This window comes from Hemibagrus wyckioides, linkage group LG16, assembly GCF_019097595.1.
Source record: "Hemibagrus wyckioides isolate EC202008001 linkage group LG16, SWU_Hwy_1.0, whole genome shotgun sequence".
Classification (NCBI taxonomy): domain Eukaryota; kingdom Metazoa; phylum Chordata; class Actinopteri; order Siluriformes; family Bagridae; genus Hemibagrus; species Hemibagrus wyckioides.
In genome coordinates this window covers 22,500,250-22,522,344 of record NC_080725.1, presented here as the reverse complement: position 1 = coordinate 22,522,344, position 22,095 = coordinate 22,500,250, and the positions used below count along the sequence as shown (strand labels likewise).

The 22,095-nt window shown below is 39.6% G+C and overlaps 1 protein-coding gene across 1 annotated transcript; it reads left to right on the top strand.

Moving 5' to 3' along the window:
• The first annotated feature begins 398 nt into the window (after positions 1–398).
• Positions 399–21,631, top strand: anxa3b (annexin A3b). Its single transcript, XM_058411440.1, has 28 exons — positions 399–491; positions 810–850; positions 3,650–3,697; positions 3,800–3,881; positions 3,993–4,087; positions 4,969–5,082; positions 5,216–5,306; positions 5,394–5,473; positions 5,556–5,612; positions 6,155–6,248; positions 6,367–6,462; positions 6,556–6,614; positions 7,395–7,517; positions 8,333–8,393; positions 12,216–12,266; positions 13,393–13,433; positions 15,218–15,265; positions 15,366–15,447; positions 15,540–15,634; positions 15,957–16,070; positions 16,814–16,904; positions 16,990–17,069; positions 17,157–17,213; positions 17,830–17,923; positions 18,017–18,112; positions 18,214–18,272; positions 19,187–19,309; positions 21,294–21,631. Exons 2-28 carry the CDS (start codon positions 836–838, stop codon positions 21,354–21,356), a joined length of 2,109 nt encoding a protein of 702 aa, XP_058267423.1. The 5' UTR covers positions 399–491; positions 810–835; the 3' UTR covers positions 21,357–21,631.
• Positions 21,632–22,095: the final 464 nt, after the last annotated feature.

The window sequence follows — 22,095 nt, the reverse complement described above, 5'->3', positions numbered from 1 at the left end:
ATTATGTTTTAACTCTTTATTTACCTCTATTTACCAATTAAATCACTTAATAAAATATTAAAACATTATGTTTACATTGCTACATTGACTAGATATTTCCCTTATACTTATTAATAGATAATTTCCCTCCGTTATGTCGAAATTATGTTAGCTAACAGCACCACACACACACACACACACACTGAGGGTTGTTAGCATAGCTGAGGGGTTCACTACTTACGCAAGATGCTACATGGTAAAGACATAAAATGGGAAATTAGTTGGGAGACTAGACATGGAAAAAATGATCTACATTATTTTTTTAATCGTTAAATTGGCACGGATCCTGAGTAGTGAATCAAACGAATCGAACCGCGTGATTCTAAAGAATCGAATCAGTGAAGTGACTCGTAACGCCCATCGCTATTAGAAAAGGTGAGCCGATTTCAGACTTCCTGCAATACTGGTTTAAACACCAGCCTGCAAAAGACTATCGTGTGTTAAAGGAGAAGGTAATTATACAGACCTTTTTGTTAGCACTTTACTGAGAGAAAATAAATTAAAAAGTGATTCGGATCCGGATAAGCGGTTTATTCTCTCTGTGCGCATCGAGATTGAATCGATAAATCGATAATCGAGATAATCGGCTGTAGAGTGTAATATATGCTTTAATACAGTGTTGCTCGTGGTGCACTGTTAGTGGTCAGAAAATTGGCTATTAAAAGCTACAGGTGAATAAGTGAGGAATTTAAGTGTGTCTTAATTATTCTACAGTGTTAGAAATAAGAATCATGCACAGATAATAAAGTGTATAATTTCTCTTTCTGCAGGGTTACAACCCGTCATAACATCTGGAATGGCTTGTCAGTGGGTAAGGAAAGTGATTCTGTGTGTTTTTTTCTGCATTACACATAAAACTCCAGGTCAGTGGTGTTATACAGAGCGAGTCGGTGTGGCCGCATCTCTTCATTCCTACCAAACAGGAGACACTTGTTTAATCACTTCATCTTTGGCTCTATTCAACTGTCAAAGTTTGCCTGGAATGAAAACCTGTATGGAGACTGAACACCTCAAGTACAGATGTGTGAAGCTGTAAACAAGCCAGTGGTGTTCTTTAAAAACTCATCACCTCATATTTGAAGAAAACCCATGTTGTTGTTTTGGGAATAAATAGTAAATGTAGTTATATAATAGTAATAATAGGCATGTAACTAAAAAGTAAAAGTGTACACACCCTTAAGACGAGAAGATGCTGGGTGTGTTTGGGCTCGCAGATGTTACTTAACGATCACAATTAGTACAACTGCCAGAGTAATTTGTGTAATAAAAATTAATTAATTAATTTTTAATTTTTAATTCATTTTTAATTCATTTTTTAATTCATTAAAAATGAGCTAATGGCTAATAAAGAGTCAGTCCTGATTTAAAGAGAGTGTATCAGAGCAAGTTTATTGGATCAGGTGTGTGCACACAGCATTTTACTGTATTTAATTTTGTATTTAAATCTGTCGTAATGAAGCAAGAATCACTGCATGCCTTGTTGCCATAAACTTGTTCGTCTTCTTTGCTGTTGTTTCTTTTGTGTTATTAGGGCTGGAATTAGACGCTGTGATTATAACCAAACGCCATTTGAGGAATGTGGGTGGTGTGTGTGAGAAGTGTAACTGTTTTACACCCTGTCTTTTTTTATCAGATAAATCCACAGAGCTGATGTAGATGGATGATGTCATTTCAAGGTCAAATAAATAAATAAATTCCGACAAAACAGAAAAAGTGAGAAAGAACATATGTATCACTGATGTGCAAAATCAAAGCTTCAGAATAAATAGAAAGTTTTACTTCACCGAACGAGGATGCGCGAGTGTATAAACGCTTTTTAACTGGGTGTGTTCACATGCCAAAACAAATCTTGATCAGGTTAAGAGCTTAATCAGCATTTCATGTTCATCTCAGCTGACTGAGCTGAATCTGATCTGATCTGGTGTAGATCTGAAATAAATTCAGTACATTGGTGTGTATTGGTGTAGATCTGAAATAAATTCAGTACATTGGTGTGTATTGGTGTAGATCTGAAATAAATTCAGTACATTGGTGTGCATTGGTGTAGATCTGAAATAATCCAGTACATTGGTGTGTATTGATGTAAATCTGAAATAATCCAGTATATTGGTGTGTATTGGTGTAGATCTGAAATAATCCAGTATATTGGTGTGTATTGGTGTAGATCTGAAATAATCCAGTATATTGGTGTGTATTGGTGTAGATCTGAAATAATCCAGTACATTGGTGTGTATTGATGTAAATCTGAAATAATCCAGTATATTGGTGTGTATTGGTGTAGATCTGAAATAATCCAGTATATTGGTGTGTATTGGTGTAGATCTGAAATAATCCAGTACATTGGTGTGTATTGGTGTAAATCTGAAATAATCCAGTATATTGGTGTGTATTGGTGTAGATCTGAAATAATCCAGTATATTGGTGTGTATTGGTGTAGATCTGAAATAATCCAGTATATTGGTGTGTATTGGTGTAGATCTGAAATAATCCAGTATATTGGTGTGTATTGATGTAAATCTGAAATAATCCAGTATATTGGTGTGTATTGATGTAAATCTGAAATAATCCAGTATATTGGTGTGTATTGGTGTAGATCTGAAATAATCCAGTATATTGGTGTGTATTGGTGTAGATCTGAAATAATCCAGTATATTGGTGTGTATTGGTGTAGATCTGAAATAATCCAGTATATTGGTGTGTATTGGTGTAGATCTGAAATGATCCAGTACATTGGTGTGTATTGGTGTAGATCGGAAATAATCCAGTACATTGGTGTGTATTGGTGTAGATCGGAAATAATCCAGTACATTGGTGTGTATTGGTGTAGATCTGAAATAATCCAGTACATTGGTGTGTATTGGTGTAGATCGGAAATAATCCAGTACATTGGTGTGCATTGGTGTAGATCTGAAATAATCCAGTACATTGGTGTGTATTGGTGTAGATCGGAAATAATCCAGTACATTGGTGTGTATTGGTGTAGATCTGAAATAATCCAGTACATTGGTGTGCATTGTGCATTGGTGTAGATCGGAAATAATCCAGTACATTGGTGTGCATTGGTGTAGATCGGAAATAATCCAGTATATTGGTGTGTATTGGTGTAGATCTGAAATAATCCAGTACATTGGTGTGTATTGGTGTAGATCTGAAATAATCCAGTACATTGGTGTGTATTGGTGTAGATCGGAAATAATCCAGTACATTGGTGTGCATTGGTGTAGATCTGAAATAATCCAGTACATTGGTGTGTATTGGTGTAGATCGGAAATAATCCAGTACATTGGTGTGTATTGGTGTAGATCTGAAATAATCCAGTACATTGGTGTGCATTGGTGTAGATCGGAAATAATCCAGTATATTGGTGTGTATTGGTGTAGATCTGAAATAATCCAGTACACTGGTGTGTATATTTATTTCTTATGTATTAAACTTGGGGCCTGGTGGAAAGAACACGTCATCAGAGGAGACAGAGTTTATGTATTGCGTATGTAAACAAATATCTGGATCAGATTACAGTATTCAGGGTAAATGTAAACACTACTTTCTGAATCTGCAACAGAATTAAATGGATTAGGATTAACACTCTCTTGTGTCTCGTGTGTTTCAGGATGATTTGAGCCAAATCATGAACTCGCCGGACTCGCTGTCCAACCCTGTAAGAGCGTCCTTATGTCCTCTTCATCATCTTCATATTTCTTTCCTGAGTCATGAGCAGGTTATTAATGTTCTGCGTGATGTTCTGTTCTGTCTCTCTCAGAGTCGAGGAACCATTAAGGATAAAGCGGGTTTTAATCCAGCTGAGGATGCTGCTGCTCTGAAGAAGGCCATGAAAGGATTCGGTAAGAGGAACGCTTCAGAAAACCTCCAGTGTTATGAACACACACACAGTGTCTCAGTGATTACATACATTGTGCGTGTGTGTGTGTGTGTATGTGTATGTGTGTGTTAAGGCACCGATGAGAAGGTTCTGATTAATATCCTGACTCAGAGAAGCAGCGCTCAGCGTCAGCAGATCTGTAAAGCGTACAAGGACGCGACAGGAAAGGTAAAAACTACACTCGGCCCATGAGGACTTTTGTTGAGGCTCCGCCCACAGACCAATGCATGCAGAGTTTTAACCCTAGGCCAAACACAGCAAAGCTAATGCAGGGCAAACTCTAACAATACTTCGCATCAAACAGCAATGGGACCGTGGTTTAAAAGTCTGTGGAACTACTCAAAATACTCTGGCGAGGGGGTGAGGGTTCCCTCTAGTGATGTAGAGGGTGTAGTGCAGGCATAGGTGTAACACGCAGTTTTTTGTATGACCGCTCTTACCTTCTCCATTATATATTAACAGCTCAGCGATGTGGTAGCTTAGTGGTTAAGGTGTTGGACTCCTGATTAGAAGGTTGTAAGTTCAAATCTCAGGTCCCCCAAGTCCACTACTGCTGGGCCTCTGAGCAAGGCCCTTAACCCTCAATTGTATAAATTGAGATAAAATGTAAATCACTCTGGATAAGGACGCCAGCCAAATGTGAATGAACGTTTGGTGAAGTTTTATGAAAAGAGAATAAATGCTGTTAGGTATTATTTATGGAAAGAGTCTCCAGTTCCAGCACTTTGTAACAGGTGTAAATTTAGGATTTTCCGACATCTTTAGAACAGAGGAGATTACACTTTGTAATATTTGGTGAGAAATTATAAGAAATATAATATTATATATAGAAAATATTATAAAAATGATAGAAGTGAGCTGGTGTAACATAGGTGAGGACAGAAACCCACTTGTTTTGTGTGACTGTAACGTGTATATTGTATAAAATAGGAATCATTGCTATAAAAATAATGAACATCGTCATGGTAACAGTAAATCCGCTTCATCACATCGTCCCATCTCACGCTGCTCTTCAGTGATTCTGGGTTTCTGTGAATGTTGATTCACAGGCTCTTGTGGACGCTATAAAGGGAGACACCAAGGGGAACTTTGAGGACATCCTGGTGGCTCTTGTTACCCCACCAGGGCACTTCGACATGCAGGAAGTCAAAAAAGCGATTAAAGTAAGAGTGTTACGTTTTTTTTCTGTGTGTTTTCTTGTTTTGTGGTTATTTAAAATGATTGAATTATTTTTTTAATAAATATGTGTGTGTGTGTGTGTGTTAAATGCTTTAATGCATCTTTTTGCCATCTCAGGGAGCTGGAACCACAGAGAGCACGCTGATCGAGATCCTCGCCTCCAGATCTAACCAACAGATCAAAGCTCTGTCTGACGCTTATGTACAAGGTTTATAGTTTTATTATTCATGATTAGATCATGTGATTATATCACTCTGAAATGTTGAGGTAACGTTAATGCCGGTGTATCTCACAGCGACGGGGAAAGCGCTGACTTACGATCTGAAGTCGGAGGTGGGAGGAGACTTTGGGAAAGCTCTGATCACTCTGGCTGAGGTTGGTGCTTCGTGACAGGTTTTTTCTGATTGGTTTGGGTGTAACTGAGAAACGTGAGCTTCTCGCTATGTTTAATTCACAGGGCAAAAGAGACGAGAGTAAAAATGTGGATGCTGCTAAAGCCAGCGCTGATGCGAAGGTAAAGTCATGTGACCTATGCCAATGCTCCTCCTCTTCCCTTCTAATGTTTCAGGATGAAGTAGAAATATCCTCTAAGTGTTCATTACAGAAGAGGTGTGGCCTTTATTTCCCTGAGTCTTAATGAAGAAGGTGTGCCTATTATTATTATTGTAGAAAAGCTGAGCCTGTGTTCATTATTGTTTCTATTAAAGGAGCTGCTTAATGAAGGAGGCGTGGCCTCAGTGTCTGTTAGTCCTCATGAAGGAGGCGTGGCCTCAGTGTCTGTTAATCTTAATGAAGGAGGTGTGGCCTCATTGTCTGTTAGTCCTAATGAAGGAGGCGTGTCCTCATTGTCTATTAGTCCTAATGAAGTAGGCGTGGCCTCAGTGTCTGTTAGTCCTAATGAAGTAGGCGTGGCCTCAGTGTCTGTTAGTCCTAATGAAGGAGGCATGGCCTCAGTGTCTGTAAGTCCTGAAGGAGGCACATTATAATTACATATCACATCATAAACCCTTAAAATCTGTGTGTTTCCCACACTTACCCTGAGTCTTCACTGCACAGGCCCTGTACAGCGCCGGAGAGAAGAGACTGGGGACAGACGAGGGCAAGTTCATCGAGATCCTCTGCCAAAGGAGTGTTCCTCAACTCCGACAAAGTGAGAATCAGACTGGAGACTGAACGGAAAAAATTTACTGTATCAGAACCTGTACAGAAATCTGAGTGTGTGTGTGTATGTGTGTGTGTGTGTGTGTGTGTGTGTGTGTTATTTAAAGCCCTGGTGGAATATAAGAACCTGAGTGGGAAAACCCTGCAGCAGAGCATTGAGAGAGAGATGAATGGAGATTTAGAGAAACTTTTAGTAGCTGTAGGTATGTACTAGTTATAAATCTTTTTATAAATTCATTGTATTAAACTGTTGTTTGTTTTTGCTGTAATACTGATGAGTGTGTGTGTTGTTACAGTGAAGTGTGTGAAGAGTGTCCCGGCTTACATGGCAGAGCATCTCCATAAGAGCATGAAGGTAAAAAACACAAACTGATCACACAGAGGACAAACAAGAAGATGAAGGAAATGAGGAGAAAAAAAGAAGTATAATGTAATAAGAAACTCAGAACGAACGAATGAAAAAGAATGAAAGAAAAATAAAGAGAATAGAGAAAGGTGTGAAAGATAGAAAGAGATAGATCTCTCATGCCCATCTCTCAGTTTACCGACACGCCCATCTCTTAACCAACAGACACCCATCTTTTAACCAACAGACACGCTCATCTCTCAGTTCACAGACATGTTCATCTCTTGGCTCTCAGACACGCCCATCTCTCAGCTTACAGACACGCCCATCTCTCAGTTTACAGACACACTCATCTCTCAGCTTACGGATATGCCTCTGTCAGTGCACAGACCTGCCCATCTCTCAGCTCTCAGACACACCAATCTCTCAGCCCACAGACACACCCACCTCTCCGCCCACAGACACACCCACCTCTCAGCCCACAGACATACCAGTCTCTCAGCCCACAGATACGCCCATCTCTCAGCCAACAGACACACCCACCTCTCAGCCCACAGACATACCAGTCTCTCAGCCCACAGATACAGCTCAGCTCACAAACACACCAATCTTTCAGTTTACAGACACGCCCATCTCTCAGCTCTCAGACACGTCTATCTCTCAGCCAACAGACACTCCCATCTCTCAGCTCTCAGACACGCCCATATCTCAGTGCACAGACACTCCCATCTCTCAGCTCTGACACACGCCCACCACACATATTCTGAATATTATATTTTATGTTCCCAGGGAGCGGGCACTAACGAGGCCATGCTGACTCGGATCATGGTGAGTCGCTCTGAGATCGATCTGATGGACATCAAGGCAGAGTATAAAAAAATGTACAGCCGTTCCTTATACTCCGACATCAAGGTAGGTCATTCTCACTGTAGCTCCCCAGTGTGTGTGTGTGTGTGTGTGTGATTTTCTGATGTTATTTCTGCCGTTATTTCTGACTAACCCTAGGTGATTTAGTCTTCTGTAAGAAGGTGAAGGTAAAGAGACAGCAGTTATAGACACACAGTTTAACGAATAAAGGAGAGAAAGAATGGAAAGAACAGGGAGTGACAGAAAGAAAGTAAAAAGAATGTAAAAGAGCAAAAAAAGAAAAAAAACAATGAAAGTAAGAAAATTTGAGAAACAAGAGAAACAGAAAGACAATATGAAAGAAAGAAAGAAAGAAAGAAAGAAAGAAAGAAAGAAAGAAAGAAAGAAAGAAAGAAAGAAATGGGTATGGAAGGGAAAAAAAGAAAGAAAGAAAGAAAGAAAGAAAGAAAGAAAGAAAGAAAGAAAGAAAGAAAGAAAGAAAGAAAGAAAGAAAGAAAGAAAAAGAAACAATCGGAGAAATGGGTATGGAAGGTAAAGAAAGCAACAAAGAAATAAAAGAAGAAAAGGTTAAGAGAGTCGATTCATTTGAAGAGTCTGATTCAGTGAGTCAAGTGTCTTATTTGTTTCTGCACAATTCCACTTGTATGAATCAGTTTGCTTATTTGACTCTGAATCAAATCAATGAGTGAATCACTTTGATGATTGATCTCGGTTTCAGTTAAAGAAATGATTCAGTTCATTCACAGAGAGCAGCAGTGACCTTTTCATCCTCCAGCTTGGATCAGAAATTCAGCAGCATGAAGCTTCCACTCTGTATAAACCTGTGTGTGTCTGTGTGTGTGTGTGTGTGTGTTTTCCAGTCTGATACGACGGGAGATTATGAGAAAACACTGCTGGGGATCTGCGGCTCTCAGGACGCCTGAGCGCCGCCTCATCACCCTGAAAATCACACAGGAGCAGAGATGAAGAGATGCAATGCAGAAATATTATAACTTTCATGTCGGATATTAATAATTATAGATACTACAGAAAATTGATGTCACTGAGATTTCTGTACAGTGTAAAAAGGTGTGTGTTTGAAACTTAAGGTAAATTACAGTGGGAAGGTTTTGGGAAGTAAATCTCACTAATAATTTACTCTGAATTTGTGTCACACAGGATAAAAATGAATTAAAAATGATTAAATTAAATTATTTCTGACGCTGAACCGCATCTCCTTTTATTCAGCAGATAAGAGATATGTTTATACGAAATTACAATGTTTAACTGTATATGTAAAAATTCAGTAAGAACAGAAACAAAGACTGAACATTACAAATGATTATAAAACTAAACAAAAGAGGACAAAATTCAGATAAGAGCTAGATCACCCCCTTCAGGGGTCTCCACAGTGAATCATCTCTCTCCACCTATCCCTATCTTCTGCATCCTCAACACTTACACCCACTAGCTTCATATCCTCGTTTATTCCATCCATATACCTCCTCTTTGGCCTTCCTCTTTGCCTCCTGCCTGGCAGCTCCATGTCCAACATTCTCCTACCAATATACTCACTCTCCCTCCTCTGGACATGTCCAAACCATCTTAATCTGACCTCCCTACTTCGTCCCCCAAATGTCCAACCTAAGCCGTCCCTCTGATGTACTCGTTCCTAATCCTGTCCAACCGTGTCCCTCCCAAAGAGAACCTCAACATACAGCATGGCCGGTCTCACCACTGTCCTGTATACCTTCCCCTTGATTCTCTTTGTAGAAAAGATAAGAGCTTTATTAATCCCAAAGGAAATTATTTTGCCAGAGGCTGCTTTAAAAGTAAAATATAACAAATATAAGAGTAAATATATAGCAGAAGAGGACAAAACAAAAAAGGGGAGATGAAATTGAATGAAGGAGAAGAGAGAACCATCATCTCCATCCAGTCTAGTGCTGTTTCTTCATTGCAACAGAGGAAACGTTTATCCTGCTGGAAATATGGGGAAAAGAAGCATCTTGTGGCGATAAAAAAAAGTGTGTGTGTGTGTGTGTGTGTGTGTCCTTTCCTGAGCATGGACGTAATGTGAGTTATTAAGAATTCTCTTTGCACCTCACCGCGAATGAATCCTAAACCTTTTTTTCAGAGGACAGATTTTTTATTTTATTTTTAATGATAAACTTGAAATAAGCTCAAATGTTGAAGGAGCTGAGGAAAACATTCAAACCACAAGCTTTAGCGAGTGAAACGGAAAAGACGTTGCCCCGAGCTCGTGCTGAATGTAGAGCTGTAGTTGTAATATCAAACAGCAGCCAGCAGATGGAGACAAATCACACACATGGAATAAATACTTGTTCATGGTGACTTAACGTCGTGCTTAACGAAGTAACACATTGAAATATTTGACAAATTGCTGTGATTTACTGTGAAGAGGAATAAACCACTGTGTCGTGCAGTTATAGGAAAATAACCAACAATAATATGGTGTGATGAAGCTAAGTGACTGTTATTGTTTTCCCATAACAGCACAGTTTAGACTGATGCTGCGCTCACACACTGTCTCTCAGCGATAACGCGACCGGAGACATATATATTTAACAAGAGCTTCGACTTCCGGTAACATGAGATGTGGGCGTGGCCACCTTCACAACAAATCTGAGAAACGTTAAACTTTATGCAAATACTGAGGAACTCTGTGCAGTGACGGTCAGCAGGGGTGAACACAGTACAGCATGTGCTGCTTGTCCTTCATCTCGAATAGTATTGATTGTACGGATTTGTTTGTCCTGTGGAATGCTTGTTACCATGGCAACCAGTAGCAGGAACACCTCTGGTACATTCTGAATGAACTGGCATGCTCTGGTCCCATGACCGTGTATTAACCTCGAGACCTTTGTTTCACTCTCACTCACTTCCTTTTTCATGCCTTGCCATTAACCGTCCTTCCTGTTTTGGGGGGTTTTTTTTGGTATAAATGGTGCAGAAGTACAACTGTCCTTTCAGCGGAAACTCTAAAGTTCAAGGGAATTTATTACTCAAAACAAACACAACTGCTTTTTCTTTTGTCTTTGTATCTCTTAATAAACTTCGGAAGACTTCATGTCTGAGTTTCACTCAGCAAACTTCCCCAAACAGCAAACACAAACTGAATCATCAGAAACACACCCAAACCATTTCTTTCCATTACAGAAACCCACACTTTTAACAGGGGTGTGTAAACTTTCACACTCTATATTGTGACAGATATATCTACATTTTTGGAAGATATTATTATCCAGAGTGACTTACATTTTATCTCATTTTTATGCAACTGAGCCATTGAGGGTTAAGGGCCATGCTCAAGAACCCAGCAGTGGTAGTTTGGTGTACCTGGGATTTGAACGCATAACCTCCTGAGCAGTAGTTCAACACCTTCACCAACAAGCTGTTAAATTTACAGCAATATCTATTACACATCTCATTCATACAACTGAGTGATTTAAGGTTAAGGGCCTCTCTCAGGGGCCCAGCAGTGGCAGCTTGGTAGACTTGGAATTTGAACGCACAACCTTCTGCACATTAATCTAACACCTTAACCACCAAGCTGTTACATTTACAGCACTAGCCAGAGCGACTTACATACATCACATTCATACAACTGAGTGATTTAAGGTTAAGGGCCTCTCTCAGGGGTCCAGCAGTGGTGGGATTTAAACACACAACCTTTCCATCAGTAGTCCAACATCCTAAGCACTGAGGTACCATTCCTCTCTTGTATGTATAGACATACACAGTGGGTATAGAGGTGAATCATCCTTCAGCATAATCATGGGGGATGTGGTAGTGTAGTGGTTAAGGTGTTGGCCTACTGATTGAGAGTTCAAATCCCAGGTCCACCAAGCAGCACTGCTGGACCCCTGAACAAAGCCCTTAACCTTCAATTGGCATTTGTTCTGTTGTATAAAATGAGATCAAGATGTAAGTTGCTTTGGATCAGGGGGTCTGATGAAAATGGACCCAATTTTTGTGAAAGATGTAACAGCAAAATGTCAAAAAAATGGATAAAGGATCGCCTTCTTGTGTCAGTATTTTGTTAAAGCACCTTTTGCTACGATTGTAACTTTTAGTCTGTTGGAATACATCTTTACCAACTTAGTAACATTTTCCCTTTCTTCTTAGCAGAAGTGACCATTGGTGGACTGCAGTCTTCAGGTCCTTCCACAGATTTTCAGTAGGGTTTAAGTCAAGACTAGGTCATGTAAAGATATTCACCTTCTTCTATTTCAACCACTGTGTGGTCAGTTTTGCTGTATGCTTTGGGTCATTGTCATGTTGGAAGCTGTACCTTCTTCCCATTGACACATTTCTGGCAGAGGGCAGCAGGATTTCCTCAAGAATGTGACCGTATTTTGCCCCATAAATTATTGCTTCTATTCTAACAATAGTGAGTTTCTGCTGCAGAGAAAGACCCAACAACAGAATATTACCACCTCCCTGCTTTAGTGTAGGAATGGTGTTATTTAGGTGGTGAGCTGTACTGCCTTTACTCCAGACATACCATTTTCATACAGTTTTATCTGACCAGAATACTCTTTACCACCTCAGAATCTTTAAGGTGCATTTTGCCAAAGCCCAGTCATGACTGAATGTGGCCTTTCTTGAGGAGTGCCTTTTTTCTTCCAACCCTCCCATACAATTTGGATAGAATTTGTGGAGAATTTGTGCTATCGTTGTCACAAGCACACAATGACCACTCTGTTGTAAATTCCTGTATTCGCTTCAAACCTGCTGTAGGCCTCATGGTAGACTCTGACCAGTTACCTCCTTGGTCTTCCATCCAGTTTGGTTGGACGTCCTGATCCAGGGAGGGTCTCAATTCTACCAAACACCTTCCACTTATTAATAACAGACAATAATATCCATCTTCTGACCTGTGCCTGTCCACAACTTTATCCCAGAGATCTTTTGACAGTGCCTTGCCACCTGTGGGTGATTGTTTGCTTCAGTTACACTACTATGGACTGAGATGCTTCAGGAATAGGTCTTTTTATGCCGACCTAATCACAATGACCACAGGTGGCGGTCATCTGGCTCGGTGTGCCATTGAGACAATGATTAGCTACACCTGGTTTGGTTTACTTGTCATTTTTAGGAGAGGGGTGATCTTTCACCCAACTCACTGATTCTGATTTTTTTTTTTATTTCATTTTTTTTCTGGCCAGTTGCTGTTATATCTTTCACTTTGATGTTATAAGTAATTTAAATGAATAGAATTAAACGAAGTGCTGGTGAAATTATATTAAATGTTTTTAAACTTCTCCGGTTAAGAGGTTCAAGAAATAAAATGCATAGCTCGAAGGGAAAAAAATATAATATAATATAATGCCTCGCCTACTTAAGTATGAATTACTGGGAAGGATTAGTTTCGCAAAAGTCTGAATGGTGAATCGAACGAATCGACGACGTGAATCAATTCCGAAGAGTCGACTCAGTGAAGTGACTCGTAACGCCCCTCGCTAGTACAAACCTGCGTTGATTTCGGAGAGTGAATCATTTCCTTCATCGCTCGGGCGTCTCCCTGGTCTAAACACCAACCTGAGAAAGATTATCGACTGGTCAAGAAGATTATAATCGAGGTAAAGTAACAATGTGGACTTATTTATTTATTTGCATTAGATTGAGAAAGAAAATAAAACCGAATGTTTTCTTGGTGCGTATTTGAATCAACTTTGGATCGTTTTTGAGTTATATATAGCCCCTTCTGTAATGTTTATTCATCATTGTGCAGAGTTAGTGGTCAGAAGCCTGGCTTTTGAGAGCTACAGGTGATCTAATAAGTGAGGAATGTGCAGAGCTTCCTGGGTTTTTTTGGTGCGCGTTCAGGATCTGGATCTGGGATCAGAAACGTGAAGTATGGACAGAAGGGAAAAATACGTGGAATAACAAGCTGTATAATCTTCTTCTTCTGCAGGACTTCAACCTACTCGAACCTCTGAAATGTCTTCTCAGTGGGTGAGTCAAGAATTTAGGTTTTTTCCCCCCAGATTAAGACAGAAAAGTACAGAGATTCTGGTCATGTTGATGTTAGTTACATTCACACATACAGTCCAAAAAATTGCAAATGCAAAAGTTTACACATCCTCAAGATGTTCCTTTTATTAGCACAAGTAACAAAACACACAAAGATTCTCGATCCTTGCCGGATCACGGATCCTGAAATACAGTAGCAATCTTCCTATCAAGATTGTTTATCATTTGATGGCTTGAGTCTTATATTACATACCATATACACTGATCAGCCATAACATTATGTGAAGTGAATAAGACTGAGTATCTCCTCATCATGGCACCTGTTAGTGGGTGGGATATATTAGGCAGCAAGTCAACATTGTGTCCTCAAAGTTGATGTTAGAAGCAGGAAAAATGTTTGACCGAAAGGGCTAAAAAATGTGATGGCTAGACCACTGGATAAGAGCATCTCCAAAACTGCAGCTCTTGTGGGGTGTTCCCGGTCTGCAGTGGTCAGTGTCTATCAAAAGTATCCTGTAAGTCTTGTAAGCATCCTTTGAGTCCTGTGGGTATCCTTTAAGTCTCTTAAGTTGTAAGGTGGAACCCATGGAGGCTCCACCTCACAAGTTACAGGGCTTAAAGGATCTGCTGCTAACATCTTGGTGCCAGTTCCCACAGCACACCTTCTGGGATCTAGTGGAGTCCATGCCTCAATGGGTCAGGGCAGTTTTGGCAGCAAAATATTAGGCAGGTGGTCATAATGTTATGCCTGAACTGTGTATATTGTAGGTCTTTTCCTTCTTCCACATTTTACTTCCACTGTTCCTGTTTCTTCCTTTTTGGTTGTTTTATCACCTTTGTTGTACTTCTGCTTCCTTTTTTAAGGTTTCTTTTTATTACTTTTACTTTCATATATTTCTCACACTTTTTGTTTTGCTTTTTCACTTTTTTCTTTCTTTCTTCATTTCTCTTTTTCTCTCTTCCTTTTTATATTTTTTTATATTTTTCCTTTCTTTTGCTTCTTTGTTGTTTTTATCATTTCTGTTCTTTCTTTTTATTTATTCTTGCTTGCTTGCCTTCTATCTTTAGTTTTCTCGCAGCACTTTAATCCTCCAGTCTGATTTAAAGCTCCTCTGTTCAGTGTAAATGGTCAGTTAAATCACAGTGACCAGTTCATCTGGAATGAGGCAGTAAGGTTATTGTACTGTGTGATTATTGTGTGTAAACTCTTTACTGTAACCTACCTCGATGTCGGAGTATAAGGAACGGCCGTACATTTTTTTATACTCGGCCTTGATGTCCATCATATCCATCTCGGCAGCTGGTCATAATGTTATGCCTGGTCTTTGTACGTAACACACAGGATTCTCATCTCTGGTCCTGGAGAATCCTCGTATCCTGCATACTTTAGTGTTGTTCTTCCTCCAGAATGATCACCATCACTGATCCAATTATCCAGCTAATTAACATCCCTGAGTTGAATCAGGTGTGATAAAAAAGGGAGTTCTTTCCCCCCAGGACTGGGGATGTGTGAAATTAATGTAATACAGTGCTTAAACAATGCTATGATAAATAAACTTGACTTGTTGAGAACCTGTGGAGGGGGGTGAATACTTTTGCACTCGTTGTTCCCCTGCCAAATCCTGCCTAAAGCCAGGGCTCTGCCCTAATGACTGACAGCCAGCATCTACACACACCTTTGTTTAGATGAAAAAAAAAGTCCTAGCTTAAACACGGATAACAGATTGGATTAGGATTAATACTCTTTTGTATCTCGTGTGTTTCAGGATGATTTGAGCCTCCTTCTGGACTCACCGGACTCGCTGTCCCACCCTGTAAGAGCGTCCTTGTGTCCTCTTTGTCATCTTCATCTTCCTTCCTCACTCATGAGCAGGTCATTAATGTTCTGTGTGATGTTCTGTTCTGTTCTCTCAGACTCGAGGAACCATTAAGGATAAAGTGGGTTTTAATCCAAATGAAGATGCTGCTGCTTTAAGGAAGGCCATCGAGGGAATCGGTGAGAAACGGTTAAGAAAACCTTTAATATGATGATGTTTGCTGTCACACCCTGAGTAAACCTCACACTCCTCTGTGTGTGTGTGTGTTAAGGCACCACTGAGAAGACTCTGATCGACATCCTGACTCAGAGAAGCAGCGCTCAGCGTCAGCAGATCTGTAAAGCGTACAAAGACGCGACAGGAAAGGTAAAAACCCTCCATCACTGCTCTCTAAAAACACACACCACTTTATCTCCTTTATCTTTTCTTAGCGCTGCCAAATTCTGGATCCTGATTGGTTAAAAGATGCAGGTTAAATTTGTACAGCAGTATGTATGGGTTCCATAGAAACAGCCCATTCGTACGGAGGATGCTCCATGTGTATGAGTTTTCTGTAAGGAGATTTAATGTGCATGTGACATTTCTGGAAGGAGTCTCCAGTACTAGTTTTCTGTAAGGAGATTTATTTCACATTTCTGGAAGGAGTGTCTCAGTGATTCCGTGTTTTCTTGTGAATGTTGATCCTCAGTCTCTTGTGGACGATCTGGAGGGAGACACTCACGGACACTTTGAGGACATCCTGGTGGCTCTCGTCACTCCGCCAGCTCAGTTCGACATGCAGGAAATTAAAAAAGCCATGAAAGTAAGAGCTTTACATGTTTATATTCTGTGTGATGTTTTGTCTTCAGATGTAATTGAAATAGGATTCATTTTTTTTTCCATATATTAATAACCGGCACCAGGTCTCTGTAATCGTTAGCGCTACAGCTTCGGGTTAAAAGTGTGTAAAAAAGCATTCATACGCTTCATTCTCCAGCTCATATACATCCTCAATCAGTGTCTCTGAAAAAAAGTACAGCTAAAGATGTTCCAACTCTTAAGAACCCTTCCTCTATCAAACATTCTCCTGAATTTTAGCTAGGGCACTAGCATTAGCTGGCTAGCTTGCTAATACTGGCCTTGTGTTGTGTGCCAGTCTCACGGAACGAACACAAAATGGATGATCAATGCTGCAGAAAGCACAAAACAGCAGATGTTAGCAAAACAACTGCATAATTCTAACACTACCATTACTGTTAACATTCATATGCTAGCTAAAAAAACAAGCTCCTGTTGAGAGTTTTTGTTTTATCGCTTTCTAATAAGTCAAATTTTTGAATTCTCCTAACACTTTATTACCCGAACATGTGATGTCTCGCAACCTTAACATTCTGTAGCTTTAATTTAAAGACGACTGCAAGATTCAGTACAAGTTGTGTGCATGCTGTGTGAAAGTCATGCACATCTACACTCTATTTTTTATATTTATTTATTTATTTATTTTAGTGTGTGTGTGTGTGTTAAATGCTGTAATGCAGTTAAACGTCTCTCTTTTTGCCGTCTCAGGGAGCTGGAACCACAGAGAGCACGCTGATCGAGATCCTCGCCTCCAGATCTAACCAACAGATCAAAGCTCTGTCTGATGCATACATACAAGGTTTATAGTTTTATTATTCATGATTAGATCATGTGATTATATCACTCTGAAATGTAGAGGTAACGTTAATAGTGGTGTTTCACAGAGACGGGGAAAGCACTGACTTACGATCTGAAGTCGGAGGTGGGAGGAGACTTTGGGAAAGCTCTGATCACTCTGGCTGAGGTTGGTGCTTTGTGGCAGGTTTCACATATCTGTATATAAATGAGTAACGTGTGTAACACAAGCCGCTCGCTGTGTTTTAACTCGCAGGGCAAAAGAGACGAGAGTAGAAATGTGGACGCTGCTAAAGCCAAAGCTGACGCGAAGGTAAAGTCAAACAGAAACAGCAGAACTTATGTTTAAAAATCTCTTTTCATGCAAATATTTGGAAGCAGGAAATGATTAGGGGTATAAACATGAACTGGGCAGGAGTGCAGGAGGGTGGAGCTTTTACACTTTAATGAATTGAATTTGATATTTAATTTGATCAAGTCTGCTGGAAAAATCCTTAAAATACATTATCGAGTTATGCTAAGGCCCCTCCCCTTCTAAGGGTTCACGAATGAAGGAGGCGTGGCCTCTGTGCTTATTTACTCCTAATGAAGGAGGCGTGGCCCCTGTGCTGATCATTCCTCCTGAATGAAGAATGTATTACATATGGTACAGAAATACCTCAGTACTGTTTTTTTTTTTTTTTTCAATTGCTGACCTTTTACAAGTAATAAATATTAAATTGCACTTCAGATCGCTGCAGGAAACTGAGAGGCGCGCTGCTACGAATTTGATCTGTTTCATATTAGCTGATTAATCTTTTCCTGTACAGACTGTATGTGTATTTTTAAGACGAAAACTAGATTACACAAAATAGTTTTGTCCTGTGTTCAACACCATGAACCCTCACCTGTGTGTTTCCCACACTTACCCCTGAGTCTTCACTGCACAGGCCCTGTACGAGGCTGGGGAGAAGAAATGGGGGACGGACGAAGACAAGTTCATCGAGATCCTCTGTCACAGGAGTGTTCCTCAACTCAGACAAAGTGAGAATCAGACTGGAGACTGAACAGGAAAATAATTCTACTGTATCAGAACCTGTACAGAAATCTGTGTGTGTGTGTGTGTGTTATTTAAAGCCCTGGTGGAATATAAGAACCTGAGTGGGAAAACCCTGCAGCAGAGCATTGAGAGTGAGATGTCTGGAGATCTAGAGAATGTTTTAGTAGCTGTAGGTATGACACACTTTTATCTCTTTTTATTATGTTTGTATTAATCTGCTGTTTTATTGTCGTTTGTTTTGCTGTAATACTGATGAGTGTGTGTGTCCTTACAGTGAAGTGTGTGAAGAGTGTCCCAGCTTACATGGCAGAGCTTCTCCACAAGAGCATGAAGGTAAAGAACACAAACAGATCAGACAGAGGATAGAAGAATTAAATGAATAGACAGATAGAAAGAGAGAGAATAAATCAGAGAGAGAGAGACAAAGACAGAGAGAGAGACCGTAAAATAGAAAAAATAAATAGAAGTAAAAAAAAAAAAAAAAAAAAGAATGGAGAAGTTTAAAGGATCCTCAGGACCAGCAAGAAAGAAAAAAACAAAGAGAAAAAAGAAGGAAGCAAAAATACAGAAATAGACAGAAGAATAGAAGAGTGAAACAAAAGAGAAAGATGATTTTAAAAAGAGAGAAACATTAGAAAGTTAATGAGCCAGTCTCTACCAATCATAGACACAGACTCCTTTACTGCTCATAGACACACCCATTTATTGCTCATAGACATGCCCACTAGTACTGCTCATAGACACACCCATTTATTGCTCATAGACATGCCCACTAGTACTGCTCATAGACACACCCGTTTACTGCTCATAGACACACCCGCCATTACTGCTCATAGACACACCCGTTTACTGCTCATAGACACACCCGCCATTACTGCTCATAGACATGCTCACCAGTACCACTCGTAGACATGCCCACTGGTACCCCTCACAGACACACCCGTTTACTGCTCATAGACACTCCCACTTTTACAGCTCATGGACACACCCACAAGTACCACTCGTAGACATACCAACTTTTATTGCTTTGACCCACCCACCTTTGGGTCACATCTCTCACAGACACACCCACTCAGACACGTCCACTTCTACAGAGTATTTCCACATTTATTGCTCTGTTGTTTTTTATCGTTCTACAGCTCCAGTATTCAGGTCACTGGTCAGTGCAGTTTGTCTCACACACAGCAGCTTACTGATTCCTGGTTAATTATTGATTCATTATCTGATATTTATTATTATGTTCCCAGGGAGCGGGCACTAACGAGGCCATGCTGACTCGGATCATGGTGAGTCGCTCCGAGATGGATATGATGGACATCAAGGCCGAGTATAATAAAATGTACGGCCGTTTCTTATACTCCGACATCGAGGTAGGTTACAGTAAAGAGTTTACACACAATAATCACGCAGTACAATAACCTTACTGCCTCATTCCAGATGAACTGGTCACTGTGATTTAACTGACCATTTACACTGAACAGAGGAGCTTTAAATCAGACTGGAGGATTAAAGTGCTGTGAGAAAACTAAAGATAGAAGGCAAGCAAGCAAGAATAAATAAAAAGAAAGAACAGAAATGATAAAAACAACAAAGAAGCAAAAGAAAGGAAAAATATAAAAAAATATAAAAAGGAAGAGAGAAAAAGAGAAATGAAGAAAGAAAGAAAAAAGTGAAAAAGCAAAACAAAAAGTGTGAGAAATATATGAAAGTAAAAGTAATAAAAAGAAACCTTAAAAAAGGAAGCAGAAGTACAACAAAGGTGATAAAACAACCAAAAAGGAAGAAACAGGAACAGTGGAAGTAAAATGTGGAAGAAGGAAAAGACCTACAATATACACAGTTCAGGCATAACATTATGACCACCTGCCTAATATTTTGCTGCCAAAACTGCCCTGACCCATTGAGGCATGGACTCCACTAGATCCCAGAAGGTGTGCTGTGGGAACTGGCACCAAGATGTTAGCAGCAGATCCTTCAAGCCCTGTAACTTGTGAGGTGGAGCCTCCATAGGTTCCACCTTACAACTTAAGAGACTTAAAGGATACCCACAGGACTCAAAGGATGCTTACAAGACTTACAGGATACTTTTGATAGATACTGACCACTGCAGACCGGGAACACCCCACAAGAGCCACAGTTTTGGAGATGCTCTGATCCAGTGGTCTAGCCATCACAATTTGGTCCTTCATCAAACTCAAAGCTCAAATCCTTACACTTGTCCATTTTTCCTGCTTCTAACATCAACTTTGGGGACAAAATGTTGACTTGCTGCCTAATATATCCCACCCACTAACAGGTGCCATGATGAGGAGATACTCAGCCTTGTTCACAGCACCTGGCACTGGTCATAATGTTATGGCTGATTGGTGTAAAAAGGTTATAACACGAAATGACAGAGTGAAAGAAAGAAAACTAACAACATAAAAGTGAGGAAAAAAAAAACAAAAAAGGAGAGGAAAGAAGCAGAAAAAAGAAAAGAATGAAGGAAATAAAAACAACATTAAGAAAGGAAAAATGTAAGAACAGAAATACAAAATAAAGATTAACAAAATGAAAGAGAAAGAAAGATCTTTTAATCCTGGAGGCTTCAGTGTGCATCAGTAATTCAGCCGCCTGAAGCGTCCAAGCTGTTTTTCATATTTTTAAAAACAAATGTTTTTATTTGCATTTCCACTCGAATGAAGCGAGAGAATCCGGAGGAGAAAAACCCGTGGAGCTGCTGCTGTTCGTCGTTTTAATGTGTAAAGGAATAAATATTCTAAATTTCTGAATAAATATTCAGAATGGTGGAAATACACTATATAGCCAAAGGTTTTGGGACACTCCTCCAAATCATTGAGTTCAGTTGTTGTTTTTCAGGGGTTGGGCTCCGCCCCTTAGTTCCAGTGATGAATTAGAGTGGAGACTGTGGACGTCTGCCTTTACATGCACATGAATGTAATATGGAGTTGTAACCCCGCCCTTTGCAGCTATAACATCTTCAACTCTTCTGGGAAGGCTATTCCTCTAGAAGCGCATTTGTGAGGTCAGGCACTGATGTTGTGATGACGAGAAGGTCTGGCTCGCAGTCACCGCTCTAATTCATCAAAAAGGTGTTCTATGGGGTTGAGGAAGGGGTCATCACCAAACTGTTCCCACAGAGCATGAAATTGTCCAAAATGTCTTGGTATGCTGAAGCATTAAGAGGTCCTTTCACTGGAACTACACCTGGATTCAATGATTTAGAGGGGTGTCCCAAAACCTTTGGCAATATTGTGTAGTTTTGTTGAGCAGAATGAAAATGGTTGAGTAGGAGGTGTTTGTGGGTTTAGCGTTGTGTATAAACCTGTGTGTGTGTGTGTGTGTGTGTTCCAGTCTGAGACATCGGGAGATTATGAGAAAACGCTGCTGGGGATCTGTGGATCTCAGGGGGCCTGAAGTCCACCTCATCACCCTGAAAATCACACAGGAGCATAGATCACCAGAACTAGCATCACTTCCTGTTTTTTTATTTACTAACTAAATCAAACCCTTGATGTTAATAATCACAGATATTACAGAAACTAGATGAAGTATGATGTGGATGTAACTGATGCATTTACTCACATAGATTTCTCTCTAAAAAAAAAAACGCTGTATGTCTGAGCCTCGAGATATATTACCTCTACACTGGAAAGATTTTGAGAAATAAAACTCACTTCATGCTAAGAATTGGCTCTGAGTTTGTGTTACAGCAGACGACAAACACGGATTAAACACCAGGAAGTCCGAAAAACAGCAAGTTTATTTCTAACTCTAAAGAAATCAGTCTCCTTTCGGTCCGAATCGGTTTATTTACACCATATTAGTGTGAACGGATTCTTTAGTATTGAACAGAAGACACTAAAATGTTGTTTATTTTAAACTTCATCTCAAAAAATAAAAACTTTCCAAAATAGTAAAATAAATGCAGAGATAATGGGAGTGCTAGTGGTATTAGTGTTATTGATTTAATTTAAAAAAAAAAGAAAAAAGACGTTCCGAACAAATAAAAAGAAAAATAAATAAGTCATTATTAGCATTATTATTAATATTAAAATGGATAATTATTTTCTTAATTAATAATAATAAAATGAATGCATAATCAATATTTAAATATTAATATCAGTAGAACAAACTTTATTTTTCATCTACTTTG

Excerpts from the sequence above, each read along its gene's own strand:
- anxa3b (XM_058411440.1), top strand. Across the intron at positions 5,613-6,154 it reads AAGCCAGCGCTGATGCGAAG|GCCCTGTACAGCGCCGGAGA; the intron begins GTAAAGTCATGT and ends TTCACTGCACAG. Across the intron at positions 6,249-6,366 it reads TGTTCCTCAACTCCGACAAA|CCCTGGTGGAATATAAGAAC; the intron begins GTGAGAATCAGA and ends TGTTATTTAAAG.